Below are 25,601 nucleotides of genomic sequence, written 5' to 3' on the forward strand. Positions count from 1 at the left end.
GGGTCTCCCATCCCCAATTCAAATTCCTGAGGGTCTCCCATCCCCAACCCAGATTCCCAGGGGTCTTCCATCCCCAACTCGGATTCCTGGTGGTCTGCCATCTCCAATTCAGGTTGCTGGCGTTCTCTCATTTCCGATCCAGGTTCCCAGGGGTCTCCTATCCCCCCATTCAGGTTGCTGGTGGTCTCCCATTTCCAATCCAGGTTCCCATGGATCTCCCACCGCAACCCAGATTCCTGGTGGTCTCCCATCTCCAAATCACGTTCCTGGTGGTCTCCCATTTCCAATCCAGATTCCCTGGGGTCTCCCATCCCCAATTCAAGTTCCTGATGGTCTCCCATCCCCAACCCAGGTTCCCAGGGGGTCTTCCATCCCCAACTCAGATTCCTGGTGGTCTCCCATCCCCAATTCAGGCTGCTGGTGTTCTCTCGCTTCCAGTCCAGATTCCCAGTGGTGTCCTATCCCCAATCCAGATTCTTGGTGGTCTCCCATTCCCAAACCAGGTTCCCAATGGTCTCCCATCCCTAATTCAGATTCCCGGTGGTCTCCCATCCTTAACCCAGATTCTAGTGGTCTCCCATCCCCTATTCAGATTCAAAGTGGTCTCCCACCCCAGATTCTTGGTGGTCTCCCATCCCCAATCCAGGTTCTTGGTGGTCTCCCATCCCCAACCAAGGTTCCCAGTGGTCTTCCATTCCTGACCCAGATTCCTGGTGGTCTTGCACCCCAACCCAACTTCTTGGTGGGCTTTCATTCCAGCCCTGGAGCCATCTGGAGTCTAGCTCCCCTGCAAAGAATCTTTATTTCTAATTCTGAATTTACATTGCAGGACTCAGTAATCTGAGTTCGAATTAAGATGGTTAGAATTAATACTTACCTCTTTGAAACCTAATTGGGTGGGATTCATGCTCTGGGTGTTTGCAATTGAGTCCTAAAATGACAGGCACTTGCTCTTTAGCTGTTGCAAGAGAGGGTTTAAACAATGACAAAGATAATCTTTGGTAAAGATAACTGACCGGGTGCCCTCCAGGGACTTGAAGTCCAACTTTGATAAGCTCCAGCTAGCATTATCAGCATGGTAAATGCAAAACTTTTTAGAATTCCTTGGAAATGCTGAGAACAAAGCTTTAAAATTATCATTAGACATCCGGCATTTAATTGGTCAAAGTTAGACCTACTGCTAAACCATAATGGTGAGTTTATGAATCATTGTTCTGTGTGAAGCAAACCAGTAGGGCTTGTTCAAGAAATTGTGACTAAACAAACTTAGCTTAACATGCTTAAACCAGCCAATGAGCTTCTCTGTGTAGCAAAATGACACAGGTCAAATTGGGTTTGTCACCTATCTTTCTCGTCCTTCCCTCAATAATTTCTCAAGTGTTTCTCTTGATTTCTTTTTACTCTTTCTGGGGAGAGGTGTATCTAAAATAATTGGAGTTTGTGAGGTCCTTGGTGCTCTCTGAGCTTGGTGGTTTCCTTGCCAATGTTTCATTACCCAACTAGTGCACTGATGACGTTGCCTAGTTGGGTCATGAAACGTCTGCAAGAAAACCACCAAGCTCAGAGAGCACCAAGGACCCCACAGTTCAAGCCGAAGCTACAGATATTCTACCCGTAATTGGTGTTTATTTATGTCTTGCAATGATGGGGTTTGAGGAGTTTTTTAAAAAAAAAATACACAGTTTTTATGAAATGTTAAATCTGTAGCCCAGTTCTGTGGGCACCTCTGTTGTCATTGAAAAGCAAGCTAAAAAAAGCAGACCTTTTCATGGTGAGCAATTGAGCACTTGGAGAAAGGTCTCATGCTACCGAATGATAAAGGTCATTTATGATTATTCTGGCAGATGTTTTTCTTCCTGACCCCCATGTGCCAGCGGTAACTTTCCTTCAAGAACTGCCCAGTTACCAGTCTATGCGGAGAAGAAGATTAGTAACCGGAAACGTAGGCAACTTCCGCAGTTTAGCGCGATCGGCTTCTGGAGAGACCAGGAATCTCATCCAAGGAACAGAATCGAGAAATGTCAACCCGGAACGTCCGCTGAGGGAATGTGCCTTGCCAATCGCGGAGAAGAGACGTTTAAGGTCTGTTGCTGCATTTGCATAATCCTGTAAAAACCAAAGGAATCAAGTTATGCTTAGCGTAATGTAAGAATGACCTAACCTGTATTCTGCTCATTCCAAGGTGAAAGATGAGATGCCTGTAATATGTTTGTTTTTCTGAGCAGGGAGCTTGAGGAAAAACACATCCAAGCCCAGTCAAGGTGGAATCAGTGGAAGAAAGCAACTAATAAATCACTAAAAAGAATTATGGAGAATATCAAAGAATTAATCTCTTATCTGGAATTGTGGAGATACGACATCCATAGCATTGAGGGTAAGTCTTATTTATGGCTTTTGCACTTTGTTACATTGCTTCTTGGCTGGCAGATGTTGCCATGTGGGGTCCTTGTTGCTCTCTGTGATTGATTATTTCCTTGCAGTCTTAGCTAAGTAGCACTGATGATGTTACCTAGTTTGGTAATGAAATGTCCAGCCACAAGATTTCCCAGATTGTTTACTATGATCCTATTTGGATGTTGAATCTGGAATAACGCAAGGGGCCTCTCCCCCAAATAGGAATAACTGATCATTTCACGCGCAAGAGATTGCTTCTTTATTAAAAGACGACAATAAAAGTGTAGTTACTCAGCACAAAAGATTAATGATGCCTCTTGAGTATCTCCAGAAAGAACATCCTAAAATCTGGGTGCCCCAGTGAATTATATTTTATTTTATGGGTGTCATTTAGAAGAAACAACCCTAAAACAGGGCTTGTTTGACCAAAGTTTATTTAATTAACCATAATCAATTGATTCATGGAGTTAGGTTAAGGCACAAACCGTGATGGGGCAGGCCACAATTGGCAGGCAAAGCTGCCCCAGAAGACAAATCAACTAAGGGGGCTGTGAGTCACGTGAAGTGACCGATTGACTGCCTTCCTACTGAACGCTGTCATTAAATGATTAATTTGTGCAAAGCTAAAATATTTCTCTCTCTTTCCCTTAGAGAAATTTGGCACTGGGATCAAGTCCTACTTCTCTTTCTTGCGCTTCCTGGTGGTGTTAAATGTTGTCATTTTCCTTCTCCTGTTCAGCTTTATCACCCTTCCCACTGCTCTCGTTAGACACGGAGTTGTTAATGGCAGCTACGTGAAAGTTCTCCCAGAAACAGGTAACTCACCCTTCTCTGAACCCAGTGGTGGGATTCAAATACGTGAACCACCGGTTCTCTGCGTGGATGCCGCTTCTGGAAGTCCATTTTGGGCCTAGGCAACAAAAAATTAGCCACCGGTTCTGCTGAACTGGTGCGAACCGGCTGAATCCCACCACCGTCTGAACCCCTTTCCAGCACACGATCAGCAGTAGTCCTCAATTTACAACCATCCATTTAGCAACCATTTGAACTTAAGAACAGCCATGAAAAAAAAATGACTTAGGATTGGTCCTCGCGTTACAACCGTCGCTGCATCTCCCTTGTGGTCATGTGATCAAATCTGAAGGTTGCAGCGTCCCAGGGTCACGTGATCCCCGTTTGCGACCTTCCCAGCCAGCTTCCAACGAAGCAAAATCAATGGGGGAAGCCAAATTCACTTAAGAACTTCAGAGATTTGCTTAAAAAGGGAGTAAAATCGAGGGTAGCTCATTTAACAACGGTCTTGCTTAGCAACGGAAATTCCGATCCCAATTGTCATAAGTCGAGGACGGCCTGTACTTGACTGTGGAAAAACAGGCTACGCTCGATAAAAGCTTTTGGGCAGAATATTCAAGTTTTTTTGTTCCTTCTAACGTTTCTGTTTTTGCTCCACATGTTGTTCTTTAGAGCCAGAGTGCACCGTTTATGCGATCAGCAACACCAAGGGACTGGTCTACTTTTACAGTTATATTATAGATCTGCTATCTGGCACAGTGAGTACTTGACGATAACTTTTCTACAACTTTTTTGCTTTTTTTTAATTAAAAAAACAAGTTCCTGGATCCAATCTGGGTCGGTCACTGGAACCAGAGGTTTTTGGTCTTCTGAGGTTTCAGATTCGTGCTGGGGCCCATCTTCAGGGAACTTCTCTCTTGCCAAGTTCCTAGTCCATTCTGACTAAAAAGCCATTCCTTTTCAGAAGTCTTCCCTATTGTTCCCAGTTGTTTGTGATAGCACAGTGACGGCGAACCTTTTAGAGACCGAGTGCCCAAACCACAACCCAAAACCCACTTCTTTATCGCCAAGTGCCAGGGCTGCATTAGCATTGTGGTGTCCTCAGGGGGGCAGGGGGGCGTGACACACTGGGTGGGCGGGGCCCACTGGGTGGGCATGGCTGCGGTTGTCACGGCAGACTGGATGGGCATGGCTGGGGTGGGCATGGTCACCTTGATGCTCATGGGGGGACGCCTGTGGGACGCCTGTGGGACGCCGGGCAGGGTTGGGGGAGATCCAGGGGGTCTCTGGCGGGTGGGGTGGTGGGCAGGAGGCCCAGCATAGATGGGGGGAGGCACGCAATCCTAGCTGGGACTGGGGGGCCACGGCACCGATGGGGATCCGGCTTTCCCTGCTCGGGGTGGCCTTTGGCTTGCTAGCTGTGGCCGTGCTTTACCACCTCTACTCAAGCTTGCTAGCTAGCTGCTTCGCCTCCTTTGTGCTGGGTGGGGCTGCCCCTCCAGGTGGCGGCCTAATGGACCTGTGCAAGCTGCTGGCAGCGGCGGCACGCGTGCCCACAGAGAGGGCTCTGAGTGCCACCTCTGGCACATGTGCCATAGGTTCGCCACCACTGTGATAGCATATCTAGATGTGTTTTCCCTTTTATTTCCAGGGTTGGGAAAAAAAAATCTACCTCTACCTCTATTGCTAAAACAGACCGGTTTTGCTTGAGGCTGGGACCAGCCCCGATTCTGCTCCCCATCTCTGCAACATTCTTTGACTTTCTTCAATCTGGCTCACAGGAATAGACATTAAGCCATACTGGGACTTAGTTAATGAACCACTCTTAGCCAAGTGTCTTGCCATCCTAAGATGTTGGGAGAACAGTTGATCGGGAATCCTTTTTCCCTTTCCACAAATAAGAGGAGAAAAAAAAAATCAGTTGTGTCTTTTCTCTGTAACCAGTTTGCAAAATTAGCAAAGAGAAACTTGCGGCTCAGGAAACATTTTAACAGTAAACGTTGTGAGTCGGAAAAGATGCAATCAGATTCCTAATTTTTATTTTTTTATTTTTTTTGCTTTCAGAAATTAACACACGATTGCTGCGCTACAGTGTGTCAAAAGGGGTTTTTAGCCACCTGGCTAAGTTTGTTTGTCACTTCCTCCGCAGGTAGACACTTAGAAAAAGTGAATTGCGTCAGGCTTCCCTTGCGAATCTTTTATCTTTATTCCTACCTGAAGTCCTTAAGATAAAGAGGATGACACCAGCTCCCTAATCTTAACACCTGCTAAAGGCATGGGGCAACGACAGCACACCACAAGCAGTGTTCTCGTAGATAAATTGCAAAAGATAGATCACTTCTCTGCAACCCCATTTTTTTTAATCCGAGCTCATCCTGAAGTATAATTTGCTAGGGATCCTATCTTATTAAAAAAAAAAATGCCTCTGGCAGATGGTCTGCCATCTGAAGCTGTGACCAGGTGTTATTTTCTTTTTATTTAAGAAACAAAAGAATTTACACTTTTGTGCTTAAGAATGAAAAATATGGAAAGGTGATAGAAGCGCCTAACAGAATTTCAATCTTGGCATAGGGCCCCAAATCCTAGGAAGATGCTGCACAGCCAGTGGTCTGTTGCTGATCTTCTTATAGTTCTTGGCAAACTGGAAAGATGTGGATTTGTACATCTTTTTTTCTCCGTAACTCTTTTATTTATTCATTTTAGACATTTCATCCTAGATTGAGCGTGTAGTCTCCAAATCCTAAAAAACCTGCTGTTTTCAGCAGCCTGTTGGGGGACCACACGTTGGATTCGCACAACATGCTATACTAACCCTAGTTTATAAGCCATTAACTTACAGATCACTCCTCCTTGCCTCTTGGATCCTTCACTGTGGTTGTATGTAAGAATTGAGATGGATTTGATGCGCAGATGCTGGTGGGTGATCGTAATACAGTTCTACGGACTAGCTACTATATTTGCAGCCAGTGATTGCTTTTTTCCCCAGATAACATGCTAAGAAATGGCTTAATTCGCTTCCACAAACAATCTGTTGCTGTTGGATTTCTGAGTGAGCCAAAGGTAGAGGGGGAGCGAAAATGGCTTGTATTGGCTGCAACCTAATAACCATTGATGGTTTCAGACGGCTGTGTTGAGTGTTCAGCCACCTTTCTAAAGCATGACCGTTCCCCGTGGCGAGACTGAATGGACTAGCTTGACCTTCCTTTGTTGAATTCTGTTTTGCAGGGTTTTCTTGAAATGACCGGCCTCTTTTATGGCTACTACTCAGTGGACAACGTGTCTTTGGGTCTGCCGGAATACCATGTGCCCCTGGCGTATTTGCTGATCACGCTGGCTTACCTTTCGGTCAGCTTTGTCTGGATTATCAAACGGTAAATGCCGCTGGGAAAATGGAGCTTCCCTTTGCCTAGCCAGGGCCATAGAAATGACCCTTCTAAGTTGGGGATTAAGGCCTTTGTACATTATTATTATTATTATTATTATTATTATTATTATTATTATTATTAATAATAATAATAATAATAATAATAATAATAATAATAATAATAATAATAATAATAATAATAATATAATTTGCGATTATGGATGAAACGTGTAACAGTGGTACCCATTGTTATCGGGGCACTGGGAACTATGTCCCAAAACTTTGCAAAATACATCAAGAAACTGCAGCTTCCTGCAATAACTCCAGCAATGTTACAAAAAACTGCGCTACTGGGAACATCTTATATTTTAAGGAGATACCTGGTTCATACCTAGGATGCTGGCAGCAACCCGTGTCAACCATCAGCGCCAGCCAATTTGAATGTTCAGTTGACTGAGGTTCATGTCTAATGAATAAAAGATAATAATAATAATAATAGTAATAGAGTTGGAAGGGACCTTGGAGGTCATCTAGCCCAGCCCCCTGCTCAGGCAGGAAACTCTATACCATTTCGGACAAATGGCCGTCCAGTCTCTTCTTAAAAACTTCCAGTGTTGGAGCACCCACAACTTCTGGAGGCAGGTTGTTCCATTGGTTAATTGTTCTCACTGTCAGGAAGTTTCTCCTTAGTTCTAGGTTGCTTCTCTCCTTGATTAAGGAGAGAATTTAAAAGACATTTACAAGACACGGGTAGATAGCCTGACCACATGAGGGTACAGGTAGTCCTTGAATTACAACAATTGGCAACTGGTTCATATTTCTGACGGTTACTTGGTCCTGGGGCCACGTGACTCCCTTTTGCGACCTTCTGACAAGCAAAGTCATAAGGGAATTTAAACAGTGAATTACTTGCTTGTGGCAAAAAAGGTTGCAAAATGGGGCAAAATCTCACTGAGCAACCGTCTCATTTTCGGCTCAGTTTGTGGCTGTAAGTCGAGGACTACTTGTAATATCAATTCCCCAAATCTGACATCTCGCGATTCAGACAGTATTTGTTTGTACAGTAACTTTATTATTTATAGCAGGGGTTCTCAATTATGGTGACTTTTAAGATGGGTGGATTTCAACTCCCAGAGTTCCCCAGCCAGCCTGGAAGTTTGTGTCGAATTTTTACACGGCATCCTGAAATTTCTAACAGTACTTTTTTTTTCTTTTTAAAAAAAAACACAAACCCTGGCAACATTATTAACAGCTCGGTGGAAGGTTTTAAGCGAAGCTTGATATACAACGAAGATCCGTTTCAGAGCTACTGCAATAAAATTCTGGCTGGCTGGGATTTCTGCATTACAGATGTAAACGCCGCGCGGCTGAAACACAGCAGTTTACTTTATGAACTTAGAGTATGTATATATATATAATTTTCTTAAGAATGTACCGAACCGTGCTTTACTTCCCAAATGTCCCTAGTAGCAAACAACGGAATAAACGAGCGATACATATAGGACAATAATGCCAGAAAAAATATGTGTGGGTTTTCCCTTCCCTCCTGGCAAGTTCTGTTAGAAAAATCAGCAGTAAAGGTTAAAAAAAGGGGAAAAAAAAGACTAGTCAACTGGGAGAGATACCTGATTGTTAAATTACACGACATTTCTCTTGTCTTCTCACCAGGAATAAGTAATATGCTTTGTCTCAGATGATGGTGGTCTCTTTTTTGGACCCAAAGATTTGTTTAAAAATTATTTCGATTGATTGATTGATTAATTGAAACATTTAACCTATAAATATATATCTGTTCACAGGCAGATCTGGAGGATGAAAGATCAAGACAGAAGGCAGCAGGCAGAAGCCTTAAAGAGAAAACGCGTATTTATTCTTTGAGGATCTTCTTAAACTGTGTCGTTTTGGCTGTCCTGGCAGCTTGTTTTTATTCCATCTATAGAGTAACCGTCTATTCACAAGAACACGCTTTCCCCGTAAGTAGCAAGCAATGTTTGAAACTACGTTCTGATCCTAACTTATCATTTTAGTCTTTCAATCAGTTGTATTTTCTCAACAGCTCTGGGGGGGGGGGAAAACTGGCTTAGAAGGATAGCTGCTTCACACGTTGGGCTAAACTAGGACCTATTTTAACCACGATTTGTTGAATCCAGCCATTCATTGTGTATATAAACTAGGAATCTTGAACAAATCGAAGTAACTTTTTTCCCTGCAGGAAAACAACGTCAAATTGGACGACCTCTTTGTGCAGTATTTACCGTCTATGGTGATCACGCTCGCCAACTTTTTTGCCCCGCTGATTTTTTCATTTCTCATCAAATACGAAGACTATTCGCCCGTCTTTGAGATACGGTTAACTCTGATCAGGTAACTGGGTGGCCTTTCTGTTGTTTGCTTTCTTTTCTCGTGGGTTGAGTGGGTGGGACTGTCTGTAGAGCCCATGAAACCCCCAAAGCTCCTTTTGTGGGTCCTGAAATTAGATAGGATTCAGAAGGAGCAGTTTTCAGCAGGGAAATAATTAGAGGCGCTTAATTTTGCACATAAGAAATGGGACCGATGGTCATTTGGTCCCAATAAAAGAGAATGTGTGTAGCTCCAAGTAGAACTGGGTGGTCCTCCGTCCTCTCTCAGCGTGGTTTTCTTGCAGACATTTCATTACCCAACTAGGTAACATCATCAGTGCTGGAAGGAGGAGGAGGTGGAAACTATGAGGTCCTTGGTGATCTCTGAGCTTTGTAGTTTTCTTGCAGACATTTCATTACCCAACTAGGTAACATCATCAGTGCTAGAAGGGAATGGAGTTTGTGGAGTTGGGTTTCATTACCCAACTAATGCTAGGAGATAATGGGGTTTTGGTCTTTGTTTATATACTCTGTTTATATTTAAGGAACCAGTAACAACACTCCCACCACACTGACAGGGCAAGCCACTATATATAAACAGAGAACAAACCACTTAGCACTGCGATAACCCTTCCTGTACCTCCACTGTGTCTTGAAGGTGTGTCTTTGTACGCTTGGCCAACATCGTTGTCCTTTTGTTTTCGCTGTGGACTCGGATCACGTCCTGTGCTGACAAGTGCAAGACATGTGGATATAATTACAGCCTTTATCCAGTAAGTAGATTTACCTATGAAGTGAAAATAGGTCATAAAATAAGGTATGTGAACCAAAATTGTCTGTCTCTGTTGGCTCTCCTTGAACAACACAGTGAAGAAGTTCGTCTCCCTCACTGAGGTGCTTTGTCTCCATATAAATAATTCGCTAAGATGATAATAGCTTAAACTTTTGTTTTATGCTGCTTTGCTGATTTTTCCATCATTGCTACGTATAATCTGAGAATCCTCTTGTCTCTTCTTTCAGTGCTGGGAATCTCGAGTTGGCCAGGAAATGTATAAATTGATGATCTTTGACTTGATCATCATCTGTGCTATTATAGTCTTCATTGACTTTCCTAGGAAGTGAGTATAAAATTCCAGGGAGGGGTCAAAGTGGCTTGTTTGGGACAGAGGATCAGAGAGTCACACCCATCTATAACCTTTCACAGTTAGACTTGACTCCAAACTGGCGGGTCAAACTGGATAGTGAGATGGGCAGCCCAGACATTGAATAAAGACAACTTTAAGAATTGAATGAATGAATAAACTCATCAGAAGCTTTTACTTTTTACTTACCACCGTTTGTAAAGTCACAATCTTACTTCTATCTCACCTTCAGGTTCAAGATTAGATAATTGCTCTCAACCCTGTGTTGGAACAAAGGAGAGCAACTTTCTGCCTCCCAAGCTTTCCTAGTCAGGAGAACACAGCATACAAACCCACCCAATCTTAATAATAATAATAATAAAGTTGGAAGGGACCTTGGAGGTCATCTAGTCCAACCCCCTGCTCAGGCAGGAAACCATCTATACCATTTCGGACAAATGGCTGTCCAGTCTCTTCTTCAAAACTTCCAGTGTTGGCGCATTCACCGCTTCTGAATGCAGGTGGTTCCACTGGTTAATTGTTCTCACTGTCAGGAAGTTTCTCCTTAGTTCTAGGTTGAGCAGTCAAGAACTAGAACACCATAGCTCTGTGTTGCTCAACCTTGGCACCGATTAGATGGGTGGACTTCAGGTCCCAGAATTCCCCAGGCCCGTTTAAAATTTATAACGGCCATCTTAAAAATCACCAAGGTTGACAAACACTGCTATACATTGTTAAGATGGGCAGTCGTTTTACTCAACCTTCCAAACTTTATAAGGCCCGTAGATGGGAAAAAAAAGAAACTGCCTTTGTGTTAAGTGCTTTGTGTGAAGTGGCAAAGATCCTTTTGACTTTGAGTCCACTCCACTTGCGTTCAACGTTCAACCGCCTTGGCCATTGCAGTCCCATTTCTGCCTTTTGCGAGAGATCCTTCTGGAATGTCATATTACGTCGGCTTTTTCTGCAGTAGCTATAAATCAGTTTTTCCCGACATCTAGTTCCATTAATGATGGCGCTCCCCATCCCTAGCTAACCTGGTTATTAAGCTTCTATGGGGTGAACTTAACCACACAACTTTTGGGTTTCTCTGGAGACATGGTCAGGGTTAAAAGCCAGTGAATTCTTTCTGCTCTTAGGTTGATTGTTACCCATTGTCCCGTCAAGGCCTTCCAGTGGCCTGGGCTGCAGGACTTTGCCATCCCGGACAATGTCTTGGAAATAGTTTATGGACAAACCATCTGCTGGATTGGAACCTTCTACTGTCCTCTCCTCCCGGCAATTGCAGCCGTCAAATATTTCATTGTCTTTTACGTTAAAAAGGTAATTGGATGGTCTTTTTTTGTGCCTTAAAATGGTTTAGGCCAGGGGTAGGCAACCTTGGCTCTTTTATGACTGATGGACTTCAACTCCCAGAATTCCTGAGCCAGCCACGCTGAGGGGAAAGGGGGAGGTTTCCAAGCTGAGCCATGCTGGCTCAGGAATTCTGGGAGTTGAAGTCCACGAGTCATGAAGGGGCCAAGGTTGCCTACCCCTGGTCTAGGATGTTCTGCCCTTCTCCATCCTGGATCCAGGGTGAATATTTAGAGATGTACAGGTAGTCCTCGACACGCAACGGTTCATTTAGTGACCATTTGAAGTAACAGCGGCACTGGAAAAAGCGATTTAGAACCCTTTTCAGGCTTTCGACCTTTCCAGCATCCCAACGGTCAGGTGATCAAAATTCAGACGTTCGGCAACCGACTCGTATTTACGCCGGTTGCAGTATCATAGGATCACCCTTTGCGACTTTTGGACAAGCAAAGTCCACGGGGAAGTCAGGTTGACTTAACAACCATGTTACTAACTGAACAACTGCAGGGAATCACTTAACAACAGGCAAGGTCGTAAAACGAGGCAGAATTCCCTTAACAAATATCTCACTGAGCAACAGAAATTTTGGGGCTCAGTTGTGGTCATAAAGTGAGGACTACCTGTAGCTGCCTTTCCATAAAGTTAAAAAAAACAAAAACCGTCCGTGTTTTTTCTCCCGAGTTGCTTCAGGAGCAGCTCTTAACTTCTGACCAGCGAATTGCAGACAACGCAAAAGGAACATGAACAGAAGTCACCAAATCTCTTTTTTCACTTTCCAGCTAAGCTTGATGCACACCTGTAAACCTTCGGCCCGGCCTTTTAGGGCCTCCAGTTCCAACTTCTTCTTCCTGGTGGTGCTCCTGATTGGTCTCCTTTTGGCATTCGTTCCTCTGGGACTCAGCATGACACGGTCAGTTGCTTTCCTGTTGGTGATGGTGGACAGGTGTTCCTTAACGTGCCTTTGGGTTATGACCCCACATAGTGTAGTCGAGTTCCTTGCCCCGTGGCTCAATTGCAGCTCTTGGGAGAAGTAGCCAAAAAGCATGTCTTCTGCTTGGACAAGGAGAAGAACCACGTAGCCTTCCTTGAGGCACGTTCCTGCACATGGGTTGAACCTCAACCAACATCTCCACCATTGGTAGGCTGGAGATCTTGAAGGCCGTAGTCTACATCTAGCAGCCATTGAGTGTAATAATTTGCTATAGTGTTTATCATAGATGGCACAGTTTGACCTAGTGGCCAAACTTAAGGCAACAGGCTAAAAAGCAAGAGACCATGAGTTCAAGCCCTGCCTTAGCCACGAAAGCCAGCCGGATGATTTGGGGCCAAACACCAGGAGATGGGGACTTCTAGTTTCACTCTCCACCAGTCGCTCTCTCTCAGCCCAACCCACCTCACAGGGTTGATGTGGGGAAAAGCGGAGGTGGAAGGTGTGTTGGATATATTGGCTTACCTTGAATTCTTTGTAAAAAGGATAAAAGGCAGGATACAAGTAACCCAACGCACAAATAAATCCAATTTAGGACATACAGGTGCTTGATCGTACGTCGTATTTTTTCACCTGTCCCCTCCCAAACAGCATCACTTCCTCTAAAGCCTGCGGACCTTTCGTGAATTTCAACCGGTCGTGGGACGTTGTTGGGCACACCATCCAGAAATTCCCTCTCACGTTGCAAAGAATCCTGAATGGCATTTCTTCTGAGACTTTTGCCGTGCCTTTCTTCATGGTTACCTGGTGAGCTTCTGCTGAACAGACCCCTGGGTGAGATTCACACAGGAAGGGGGTTGAGCTCCCATTTCTTGCCTCACTCCTGCCCAACTAGCTGTTGGAAAGCATGAGAATGCGAGGAGATAAATAGGTACCACTTCGATGGAGAGCTGATGGCATTCCGTGCTCCTTTGGCCTATAGCTATGCTGGCCGCATAACTACAGAAATATTGTGATTCCTCGCCAGCCAGGGGATCCGGCAGCTGAGTCTGAGGACTCAGAGGAGGAGGGGCCTGGAGGGACATTGGAGTCAGAGAAAGGCTCTGAGGAGCACCAAGACTCACAGTCAGACAAGGAGCCCGGCCCCTCTACTCGCGCTCAGGCTGAGACACAGCTGTGCTGGGAGCCTGAGTTGGACAGTGATGAAGAACAGCTGGGACAAATCCCGGATGCGCGAATGCGCAGAGAAGAGAGGCGAGCAAGACAGAGGAAGGCAGTGGGGCGGCTCCAGAGGGAAATGAAAAGCCACTAAGAAGCCACTCCCCAGCTGGATTTTTAAGGGGGAAGGTGTGGGAGGTGCTGGTTGCTGAAGGCAACTGTGCATGCTGAGGATTGTGTTTTTGTGGAGTGCATTGCTTGCCTCTGAAGTCTTGGACATTGAGTCAGGTGTGTAAAAATAAAAGGGGGTTGTTTTTTTCTTGTGGGTCCTGCCTGGTTCCATAAAGAGGGGTTTCTTCTCGTGAGTAAAGCAGTTGAGCAAGTACTCACGTAGGCTGGGACAGAACAGGAAAGTGTCTTCAGACAATGCTGGCTCCCTTGGTTAAGAAACAGATAAGCACCAGGCCTTAGAATCGGACACTATTGTGCAGGGGAAACCTTTACCTTATATATTCATGACTTCATGATGTATGCATGGTCATTTTGGTGTCATTGTGGCTTACTGCAGACCCCGATGATCCTTGATCGATTTGATGGATTGATAAATGTTCCATCAAGTGGTGTCAGCTGTTAGTGACCACGTAGAAAAGCACATTATTCTCCATGACTAGTGATAATTACTAGTCTCATATTTGCTCTCTTGTCTTCAGAAAATGGTGTTTTACAAATTTATTCCATACCAAGTGTCCTATTATGTATTTTTTATCACCTTCTTTTATAGCTTTATTGTGTTTTGTTTCATTGCCTTGGCTGGCGCACACAAAAGAGTGATTAATCAACTGAGGGAACAATTAGCTACGGTAAGTTTTAATCTTAAATGATATTTATTAATGCTTTCCCTCTACTTTGCTCTTAATGAATGCATAATTTTATTCATCAGATATGCACTTGAGTGAGACGTGGCTTTGCTTATGGTTTTGCCGGAAGCACAGATAGAAATACCATACCAATTTTTATACATGTCAAATTTATGTGTAATGTTTGGATCTAGTGCAGGGGTCTTCAAACTTGGCCCTTTGATGACTTGTGGACTTCCAGAATTCCTCAGCCAGGCACGCTGGCTGAGGAATTCTGGGAGTTGAAGTCCACAACTCATCAAAGGGCCAAGTTTGAAGACGCCTGATCTAGGATCTCATTACCTTCTTACAAGTTTGGGCATGCATTAGTTTGGGAGGCTGTCATCTCTGGCAGCAGCGTCTTCTGTTGAAAAAGCATGGGAAGATCTTATTAATTTATCTTCCACTGTGTTAGATTTTGGATCTAGTCGGCTAATACATGCCCAAACTTGTAAGAAGGTAATGAGATCCTAGATCAGGGGTCTTCAAACTTGGCCCTTTGATGACTTGTGGACTTCCAGAATTCCTCAGCCAGGCACGCTGGCTGAGGAATTCTGGGAGTTGAAGTCCACAAGTCATCAAAGGGCCAAGTTTGAAGACCCCTGATCTAGGATCTCATTACCTTCTTACAAGTTTGGGCATGTATTAGTTTGGGAGGCTGTCATCTCTGGCAGCAGCGTCTTCTGTTGAAAAAGCATTGGAGGATCTTATTAATTTATCTTCCACTGTGTTAGATTTTGGATCTCGTCGGCTTGTGAGTCTAAGCACTGTTTATTTGTATTTTGCTGGATTCACAATGCGATTTATTTCGTTTGGGCTCACCACGTTGACGGATGGGATGTTAGCTTGAGTGTGGCTGGTTTGGCCTGCAGTCCAGGCCAACGGCAGTTTATCCGCTAAGCCATTGTTAGTGAGGACACGTCTGCATCAGAGCTCACCTGGTTTCTGTCTGGTATCTTCCCCAGGAGAGTCGGGACAAGCTCTTCCTGATCCAGCAATTGACGAAAGCGCAGATGCTTCGCTGGGATCACATTTTCGATCCCCTCGAAGGGAACGTTACGTCCAAGCAAGGAGGTGCCGGCTTTAGCAAATAACTGGAGTCTCTCATCATCGCAAACTGGGACGGACACGTTCAGTTTGCTGTAGATGGAGGATTGTCTGCAGCGCTGTCTTCGGTCGCGTTAAGAGTGCCCGACTGCTGTGATGGCACCACACGAGAGTAAACTCTTCCTTAAAAAAAGAGGAGGAGGAGGGGAAGTCATGGGAGATGGGGGGTGCACGATGATGAACCACTGTGACTTACATTGATGTGTACAGCATCAGGACACAAGTGTAATATTTAGTGTCTCTTAAACTGTAGAGGTGGTCCTTGATTTAGGAAACTTGCCCGTTCAAGGTTCCTGTGGACTCCCCCAAAAGTAGTTACAACCCAGTTGTGAAATTCCCACAGCCCCCACTCCCCAGGTCACGTGAGCAAAATCCAGGCACTCCGCAACCCAGCCTGCGTTTACGGCCGTTTGCAGTGTCCTGAAGTCCCACGGCTGATTTATCACGTTTTTGCCCAAAACTCCTGTTTACTTGCAGGGTTTGTTTTTTTTTTTTTTTGGCAAAAACACCCCATAGCAAACAAAGAGTTTGGTGACTTGCTTACCAACCTAACCCCCAAAAAAGAAGAAGGTAAAATCGGGTCAGTCACATGATGACCTGCTTTATAACTGTCACGACTTACGACCGTAATAAACAGGCTCCATTGTAGTCGTTAAGTCGAGGACTACCTGTATTCTGTTGGGATTTGGGAAGCATCCCTTTTCTTTCTTTTAAAGTTTTATTATTATTATTTTTAACAGAGTTCAATAAGAATTATTCAACAAAAGCGTGTTGTCCGAGTATCTTATTCACTAATGCAAATTAAATTCCTAATCCCTACGTCTTTTCTCTAACCATTGATAAAATAGGTCCCAAGTTTGAAAATATTCTGTTTCTTCTTTTTTCTTTCAACCTTAAAGCAAGTCTGTCCATTTCTGCGCAGTCTAATTGGGAAGCGTCCCTTTTCTGTCCCAGCCCCTGGCCTCTGGAAGAGCATCCCCACCCCGTATCCCGAGAACTTTCCCACTCCAGTGATGTCCCCAAAGTCTTTGAAAACATAGCTGCTTCCCCATGCTTTGGGAATACTTTGGGCATTGAGCCCTGTGGCATTTAATTTGTTACAGGAACAGTCATTTTCAGATTTATGTCCGTGATGTTTTACTGTTTTCTTTTATTATTATTATTGTTTGATGGAGATAAAGTTTTATGGAGTTGGCTGAGGTTCTAAACCCAATCAGTAAAGAAAGTCAAAAGGTCAGGGACTGCTGGTCAGTACTGAACAATCACAGTTGTTGAGATTTCTGAACTACCAGTCTCCAGATCCCTGGCCTTGGGTACAAACCACTTTGATCCCCCTGTTGCCGGCAGTCAGAAAACAACCACAAATCTTAAGGCAGAAAAGCTGAAAATCTTAATGAGGGCGGGGGTCCGAAAGCTTCGTCAGCGACTTGACCATGTAACTTTTGTTATAGAATCATAGAAATCATCCAGGTAGTCTTTGTTTTAGCAACTGCCTCATTTAGCAACTGTTTGCAGTTACGACGGTGATGAAAAAGTAACTTTATGATCAATTCTCTCATTTATGACCCTCGCGGGTCGCAAAAGGAAAGCTGAAATAAGATTATAAGCACAGTGGCAGTTTCACTTAGTGACTTGTCTCACTTAACCACTGAGTTGCTGGTACCAATTTGTGGTCACTAAATGAGGACTGTCTATACTTTATTTGGGGGAGAGGACAAAACATCTGGCGTAATGTTATAAACTTGAAATGTCACATCTGCATTTGAGAACTGCACCTGTTAAGGGTATGTTAAGACTGGCCCCTCGATGTATTTGTAGAACTAAGCAACGATGGAAATGCAATAAATATACCATGAAATCTTCGTAGAAACAACATGCTTTTATTTGTGTTTGGACAGTTTTAAAAGATGATCGGGCTAACCAAAGAAAATACTTTATAAGAAAAGATACTCAAAACAGCTTCATCAGAATAAAATTTTTGCAATGTCGTAGCATCATCGTCAGTTACATAATCAGCGCATAAGTTATTTATACCTACAATAAATTCCCATCATTTATTATCATTTAGTCAGGATTTGGCTAAAATATGGGGAAAACATCATAAAAACACAATACTGATTATTTGACTGCTATGAACACTCAAATACTGTGTTAAATTGGATTAGGTTGAGCAATAAATGAAGTAGCAGCCAGAACATTTAACAGAATTAGACACAACTCAGTTTTAAAATACGCTGTTTTAGGTTCAGGGGTCTGAGCTGAGAAAATTTGGGGAAACAGAAAAATAAACTCCTTGTCTGGAAAAATATGGCCTTATTTTCATGATCAGTATTGTCCGGAAAGGAAGCACATTTAGAAGTACTAGTTCTAACTTCATTTTAAAGTTACATAAATACTGAATCTTAAAACCAGCATAATGCTTGGAGCAGTGGAAGCTATAATCCAACAGGTCTAGAAGAAAAACGCCCTGAGAGAAGTCTAGAGATCTGCAATAAATCATCTAACGGTCTACCAAATTGTTGCGACATCCTTGAGCAAATTCGGATTATTACAAAATAATGTAAAGGTGTGTAACTTCTCGAGCATCGAATGAAATGCAAAGCAGTCACTGGCAAGGAAAATTTAACAAGATTTTTACTTCTGTTTTTCATACTGATGGGACACTTCCTGTGGGATGGTGCCATTTTCAGGAGCCTTCAGAAGTTGCTAAAGAAACATTACCATCTTGGGGTTGACGCCCTCCTTCGGTGTCATGTTTTCACCCTACAAGGAAAGAAATTTTAAAGAGATACGTCTAAATTGGGTTGTGTTTTTTTTGTCATCATCTGGAAATTTAAAGCAAAAATATGTCCTCCCAGCGAATGGCGGGCAGATGTATAAATATTTTTTCAACAAATAAGAACTAGCTAATAGATACTTGGGCTCCTCAAGAGACTTTATCATTCTGCTTGTTATGATCTAGCCCACTTTTTCCTCATCTTGGGCAATTTTTAAGATGGGTGGACTTCCAATTCCCAGAATTCCCCAGCCAGCATGGCTGGATGTGATCGAGTCTGGCGCTGGTTTGCAAGAGAGAAGGGCTTTTTCTCAAGGAAGTAAAAAACAAATCAACCTTGAGAAAGAGACCCAGAAGGGATCCTCCCTAAAACCTTCCCAAGATTTAACTGATCCTTATGCAGAGTGTGGTTTAGTCTGGCAAGATTCCTGTCTACAGGCAAACAGCAATAAACTACTCTGAGCAACTCATCCTGTCGTTCTTGGTTCCCTGCTAGGGAATTCTGGCACCTATCTTAAAGTCGCCAAGATTAATGAAATGCTGGGCTATCTCAATTTTTTTCTGAAAAGCATAAAACTGGAATAGGAACGCCAAGTCAACTGTCACGTCATTTGAAATAATGGAAACTACTGGCCAGCTGTTTGGAACGTGACAGTCTATGAATACAACATGTTAACATCCGGAAGCAGTCACCAAAATGCACGGAAAAGCTCAGTTTCAAACAATTTACCGTCTGTTCGCGTAACCAGCTTGACGATCTGGCACTGCTTGAGAGAGGAGTTGGTGAACTCGTCATCGGATAGTCCCCTGTCCAAACTTTTCAAAAGCACTGTAGCTTTCCCAGGAAATCCGATCTCCTGCTCTTCCTTGATTTCACACACGCAGTAATTTGGTAGTTTGGAACATCTGCAACCAGCTGGAGCCCTGGGTGGGATGCAGATGGCCTCCTGTTTAGAGGACTCTTCTAACGCACGCAAGCTATTGACGTGATCCTCTGCTGCATGGGCGACTCGGGGCTCCTTCCAAGAGAACGACTGGTTCGATTCGCTCTCAGTCTGATCAGCAGGTGCTTCTTGAGTCATCTCCTGGCAAAGCTCATGCAGAAAAGTCGGTCCTTGTTGGACTGTAGAGTTACATCCTTCTTTAATGTATCCTGTGAGCCCACATTCCTCTGGGTAAGATGCAGTGGCACCATCCCCATGATCCCCATCATCATCAGAGCCTCTTACTCGACGCCTCTCCAAGCCAAGAGAATCCCAATTTGCAAAGTTGACCTGATGGCCTCTGGAAGCGGTTCGGGATAGCGAATCCCTTCCTTCCCGTTCGTCTTTAAACCCGTTCCTTTGCGTGCATTTCGCAAGCTTTTCTCCGGGATCATTTTGGTGGGGTTTAGGACCACTGGCCCTTTTCAGGATAGAGGACCCGGAAACCTTTTTTCCGCTTGTTGAACGCTGGCTGCTGTAAATTTCAGCCGTTGACCTGGCAGAGGGGTGAGTGCGGCTCACTTTCGACACTTCCTGTCCTTTGGTTTTCGAGACGGCCGAACGTTGAAGCCGATCTTCATGGGCTTTGGATCCAAGTGCCTGGCTTGGTTTTGGAGCCAGGGGCTTTCTCGATGGACACTTCTTGCTTGAAACATTTTCACCGGGTTTGGAAGAGGACTCCTGTCTTCTGATTTTAAACGATGTACGAGAACGCATACCGGCATTATCTGTACTTTTCAAAGAGGACACAGAGTTCTTCTGCTGAGTATTCCAAGCAGCCATGGACAAAATTCTCTTAGATTTAGCTGGAGAAGTACTGGAAGCATTTGAAGGTTTGGCCTTTCCATTTATCTCTTTATCGCTTTGTCTTGTTCGGCTTTGTTGGCCTCTGAAAGATCAAAACACGAGAGCCGTCAACTGGAGCTTTCGAGGTCTGATAACTGGAGCTTTCGAGGTCTGTTAAATCAGGCGGTCTGTTAAACAGCAAATGGGATTTTATCTATGGGCAAAATTGGGAGAGGGAATGTTTTTTTTATTGTGTCTCAAGTCCACTAAACCCAAATCAGCAAATGGAGAGTTTGCAGTATGCTCTTCTCATCTTAAAACAAGATGCCAACAACCATGATACTCCTAGGCTTTCGTACCTTCTCGCTTGATCCTCATGAAAAAGGACGGTGGAAAAATCCTTCTTGCGGAAACTCTTCACACTCTTCGTCTCTCTTCTCTTAAGCCCTTGAGTTGTTTCCATTTCTTCTGGGGACATTTTAGAAGTCTAAGAAAAGAAATCGACAGAAATAAAACTCTTTCCCAAGTAAGTTCATAGGACATCCATCCAGGGGAACTCAAATCTACCCAGGAGCTGACACTAGGACAGAAATGCTGCATCCTTCTCAAAATACAAACTCTTATTCATTTAAATCAAGAACGTGATTCAGTAGCTCTCCATCGTAACTGATCCTCAGCATGCTGAAAGTTGGATTCCAGCCATATGTAGACAGCCTCTTCTGGTTTACAACATTTGTTGAGTACTTACAATAAATTAACCTCATCAGAAGTAAACTGCTTTCAAGTTTACTCTTATAATAAGAACTTAATTACCAGGAAGGGGGGGTGGGTCAAATTCAGCCATCAAGACTTAAATTTATATAGGGTTCCACAATTAACTGGAAACAGTATGATGGTAGGAGTCACCTTGCCAACTGGCATTTCCAGAAGAAGGAACATAACGGCTTCCATCCCATCTCCCTCCGTTCTGGGCTTATGAAACAGGACAAAAGTACAGTAAGTATGCAAATAATAAAATAAGAGGGGGATGGAAGGAGCAGAACTGTCAAAGCGGAGGAAGAATGTAATAAGAGCCAGCCACTTTTAGCAGAATGTTCAACAATTTATGAATTTACCAATACCTCCTTTCGAAACAAATGCTTCCGCAAACTGTTATATATAGTCAATAAATAAATCTCGTAAGGGACAATTTGTTTGCACAGCCTGTTGAGCCATAAAGGGTAAATTCTCCTCTCCCGCAGATCAAACAAATTAGACAGTGGATGAGTTTACAAAGTGGACTAAGCTGTCGTTTCGATGAGCTATTACTGGTTCAGGATTTGCACTGCAGACTATGGTTTATCAACTGCCCGGTTTATGTTTAAAGAGTAAGCTAAAAGAAGCCCCCCCCAAAAAATTACAGGCACTCCTCGACTTACAACTATTCGTTTAGCGGCCGTGGGAAGTTACAGCAGCCCTCGAAAAAAGTTACAGCCGTTTCTCACGACCGTTGCAACATCCCCGCGGCCCTGTGACCACGATGCGACCACTGTGGTTCGCTTAACAACTGGGGTTAAATGGAAGTTTGTAAAATCAGGCATGGCATCCTTTAGCAACCGCCTTTTTTTTTTTTTTTTAGCAACGGAAATTGCGGTCGTAAATCCAGGAGTACTTGCACCATTTTGCACATCATTTTGCACATCAGAGTCAGGTATGGGTTAGAAAAAGACACGTACCACGGCAACAATAAGCTTGGATGCTGATGAAACCAGTCTTTTCACTTCTTCTGGTGATATGCGTGGAACAGCGTTCAAATAGAGTTTGGAGAGGCTGCCTTGCAGCTTGTTCGGCCTGGCGGAGAAAAGTACGCTTAGTTCAAAGGGACCACAAGTTTTTTAATTTGTTTTTAATTCATGGCTATTAGTCAGAGCAGATTCCCCAAAGGCGAAAATGGGCCTCGCTTATTCCAAACCCACAAAGCAAGCAAGCTGTCTCTGGACTATCCTAGTTCAGTTCAAAGGTCTGGATCCATCTCCAGATCCAGAAGTATCTCCTAGCACAAATTACGATGCGAGGCAGAGTTGAGGGTGCGAGTCCAACACTAAAGGGCCCATTATCCTGTGGTTTACAGGACAACCAAGTTCTTAAGAGTTACCCAATATATATATTTAAAATGTGAGCTAGTTGAATTCATCAGGATTGTTATCGGCAGAATATAATGCAGGCTTCCCCGCCCCCCACAGACAGAAACCATCACGCTCAACATTACCTTGTCCTGTTCTTCATTTTCATCTCGTTTATTCTGTCAGGTACATAATCCTACAAGCAAAGAGGCAGAGAGTATTGTTGGCTTGTCTGCTGTCAAGACATAATACAGATTCTTTTTAGAAAGTAGGAAAGCGTGCAGCGAAATCCCATCCAAAATGGATCAATTTTGATACATTTGTCAATTATAGAAAGGCTAGGTCAGGTCAATAAACGTAATGTGGACAAACATGGTTTGTTCGTTTCATTACTCCGTTCATTTTCATAATGAGAAACTGAATTGCTTTCGTTCTTTCTTGGCAAACTCACATTTGCTCCATTCCCAATTAAGCACCTCCTTTCAAATTGCTGCTTCACAACCACAAGTTACTTTCCTAGAATGTCCCAGGTATTATAAGCTTGGAGTGTTCTGGGAAAGTAAAGAAATTTACAGAGATATAAACAAAAACGTAGGATATTTCTCTTTCAGGATGTGATCCAGTTAGGAACATACGGTATCTTTGCAGCCTATTGGTTGACTTATATATATAAAAAAATAACGAGGCGTGAAAGGGCCACTACTGATGGTAAGAATATTATGGCTTTAATGCAGCTTGGAGATGATGATGATGATGATGATGATGATGATGATGATAATAATAATAATAATAATAATAATAATAATAATAATAATAATAATAATAATAATAATAATAATAATAGAAAGAAGAAGAAGAAGAAGAGGAGGAGGAGGAGGAGGAGGTGGTGGTGGTGGTCAGATTGGTCAGAACTTTTATATCTTGCCCTTTTGATCCACCTCTTCCCCATTTAAGCCGGTCCTCTTTCATCGGAAAGAAAGTTTGACTAGTACCAGATACTGGAAGTGCCATCAACTGGTTTGGTGTTGCAATGTCTTCCAACCTCAGCCATTTTAAAATGCAGGGACTTCAACTCCCAGAATTCCCTAACCAGCATGTTTTCAGATATGTGGACTTGCTGGCTGGGGAATTCTGGGCGTTGAAGTCCACACATCTTAAACTTGCTGAGGTTGAGAAATACTAGTCTAATGAATATGAACTGGAGTAAAAAAAATAGCCCCTATTTTGTCCCCCTTACATGAAATATATAAAATGATGAATCTGAGTATTACTCGGGCCATCTTTTTAATAAGCTTTTCCACTTCCTTTTGCTTGGCTAGGTTTCCCTGGATTTTCCTATTACATTCTTCAGCATTGCCAATGTAGGCTCGGAGGAATGCTTCCAGCTTAATCTTGGCAAAATTATGTTCCTTTGTCCTCTGCTCAGTCAGGTAAGCAGGGTGCTGCAAGAAAATTAAAAAAAACACCAAATGTATTAAATAATATACAAATATCTATCTATCTATCTATCTATCTATCTATCTATCTATTCTCTAGCTGACTAGCAATATCTAGCTAGCTATTATCTATTAAATAATATATATCCATCTACTATCATCTGTCCATCCATCCATCCATCCATCCATCCATCCATCCATCCATCCATCTATCTATCTTATTCAATTTCTATAGCCGCCCATCTCAAATATGTTTTTTCAGCATAAAGGTTTAAAAGTTTATTCAGAGCAGAAACTAGCCTAAGTGTATTATGTCAGCACCCAATAGTTTCCATCTGCCACAATTATGGCACAAGAAATTTCACGGTCCTGATCGTTTAATAGGAAATGGCATTAACAGATTGATTCAAGTAATTGTGATTAGAGAGATTATCCTCCAAGTGTGATAAATAGGGCTTTTCAGGACATGCTTGGCTGCCTCAGTTGGGCATAGCTGGATCTTGTGGTAAAGGTGCTGGCCTAGAATCCAGGAAATTGAGTTTTAGCCCTCCCTTAGGCATGAAAGCTACCTGCTAACTTTGGGCTAGTCCTTTCTCTTGGCCCAGTAAAGTCACAAAAAAAAAACCAGTAATCAAATTTGGTTTAAAAAAAACATCAAATGCATAGTCTGTGCAGACACATCTGCAAAGGAAACATGCCTGTGTTTGGAATTTGGGATTCAGCTACATCAGGGGTCTTCAATCTTGGCCCTTTTATGACTTGTGGACTTCAACTCCCAGAATTCCTCAGCCAGGCACACATGCCTGGCTGAGGAATTCTGGGAGTTGAAGTCCACAAGTCATAAAAGGGCCAAGTTTGAAGACCCCTGAGCTACTAGATAGGTAGGAAGGCTTACCAAATAGAAGTTTTCAGCCTCATCCCAGGAGAGGCCTGACGACTGGAAGGAGTTTTCCTTTCTTTGCACCTCAATGTAATACTTTCTAGGGAAAGAAAAGCATGTTTTTCAATGGATCATTGCCCACCACCACCGTTAAAATCTCATGCCCAGAAAGTGTTTGACTGTCCAGACTAGTGCCCCAAACGTGTTGTGATTGTAGCATGGCTGTATCAATTTGCAGGCGAAAAAGGGAAGAGGGGCTTGATTTAGTCTATCTTTTAGACAACCTTTTAATCTAGTTCATTAAATGTATATGCCACCCAATTCCCAGCAACCCAGAGTTATCTATCTATCTATCTATCTATCTATCTATCTATCTATCTATCTATCTAGTTATCTATCTATCTATCTATCTATCTAGTTATCTATCTATCTATCTATCTATCTATCTATCTATCTATCTATCTATCTATCTATCTATCTATCTATCTATCTATCATTATATCTATCCATCATTATCTATCTGTCTTCTCTATCTATTTATCCATCATTGTCTGTCTGCCTGTCTTGTCTGATCTATCATCTACCTACCTACCTACCTATTATTTATTATCTGCCTATCATCTATCTATCTATCCATCCATCTATTCTGTCTCATCTGTCTATCATCTCTGTCTATCATCTCTGTCCGTCTGATCTATCTATCTATCTATCTATCTATCTATCTATCTATCTATCTATCTATCTATCTATCTATCTATCTATCTATCTATCTATCTATCTATCCATCCTATGGCAATAATGTTAAAAAACACATCACAATTGCATTCTCAAAGATCAAATATGAACCTATTTAGTCTATTTAAAAATTCAAAGATAGACTCTTTAAAAACATGTAAAAACAAGGGGGAAATGCCAAAAATAAAAAAACAGGATGGGGACAAACAAACAAAAAGACATATATAAATTAACTCATCCACCCAGAGGATGGAATGGAAAGCACTCTGCACATTCTCAGGAACCCGCACACCCCTCCCCTGCTTCCCAGGGATTTCTTCTCTCCCCGGCCCAGCCCTTACAGCAGATGAGCTACCGAGCGGGCCAGCCTTCGCTCCGACCCCAAGCCGCCCAGCAGCCCCGCCGCCATCGATCCGGCCCGGAGCCCAAACAATGCGCGTCTCCACCCAACCCA

The 25,601-nt window shown here is 43.2% G+C and overlaps 2 protein-coding genes across 2 annotated transcripts; one reads left to right on the top strand and one right to left on the bottom strand.

The window, feature by feature from the left end:
• Window positions 1-1,865: 1,865 nt before the first annotated feature.
• Window positions 1,866-15,586, top strand: TMC7 (transmembrane channel like 7). The gene is made up of 15 exons (XM_029286260.1): window positions 1,866-1,876; window positions 2,226-2,374; window positions 3,046-3,210; window positions 3,859-3,944; window positions 6,412-6,557; window positions 7,803-7,950; window positions 8,350-8,523; window positions 8,763-8,914; window positions 9,548-9,662; window positions 9,910-10,007; window positions 11,147-11,330; window positions 12,140-12,270; window positions 12,940-13,095; window positions 14,228-14,306; window positions 15,308-15,586. The coding sequence occupies exons 1-15, from the start codon at window positions 1,866-1,868 to the stop codon at window positions 15,434-15,436; spliced, it is 1,923 nt and encodes a 640-aa protein (XP_029142093.1). The 3' UTR covers window positions 15,437-15,586.
• A 1,727-nt stretch (window positions 15,587-17,313) lies between these two features.
• Window positions 17,314-25,556, bottom strand: LOC107296964. Its single transcript, XM_015826324.1, has 8 exons — window positions 25,489-25,556; window positions 24,428-24,512; window positions 23,368-23,538; window positions 22,243-22,292; window positions 21,710-21,824; window positions 20,354-20,481; window positions 18,956-20,097; window positions 17,314-18,212 (listed from the first exon to the last, which is right to left on the bottom strand). The coding sequence occupies exons 1-8, from the start codon at window positions 25,554-25,556 to the stop codon at window positions 18,208-18,210; spliced, it is 1,764 nt and encodes a 587-aa protein (XP_015681810.1). The 3' UTR covers window positions 17,314-18,207.
• Between the last annotated feature and the right edge of the window lie 45 nt (window positions 25,557-25,601).

Source organism: Protobothrops mucrosquamatus, unplaced genomic scaffold (genome assembly GCF_001527695.2).
Source record: "Protobothrops mucrosquamatus isolate PMUCROS unplaced genomic scaffold, P.Mucros_1.0 scaffold_209, whole genome shotgun sequence".
Classification (NCBI taxonomy): domain Eukaryota; kingdom Metazoa; phylum Chordata; class Lepidosauria; order Squamata; family Viperidae; genus Protobothrops; species Protobothrops mucrosquamatus.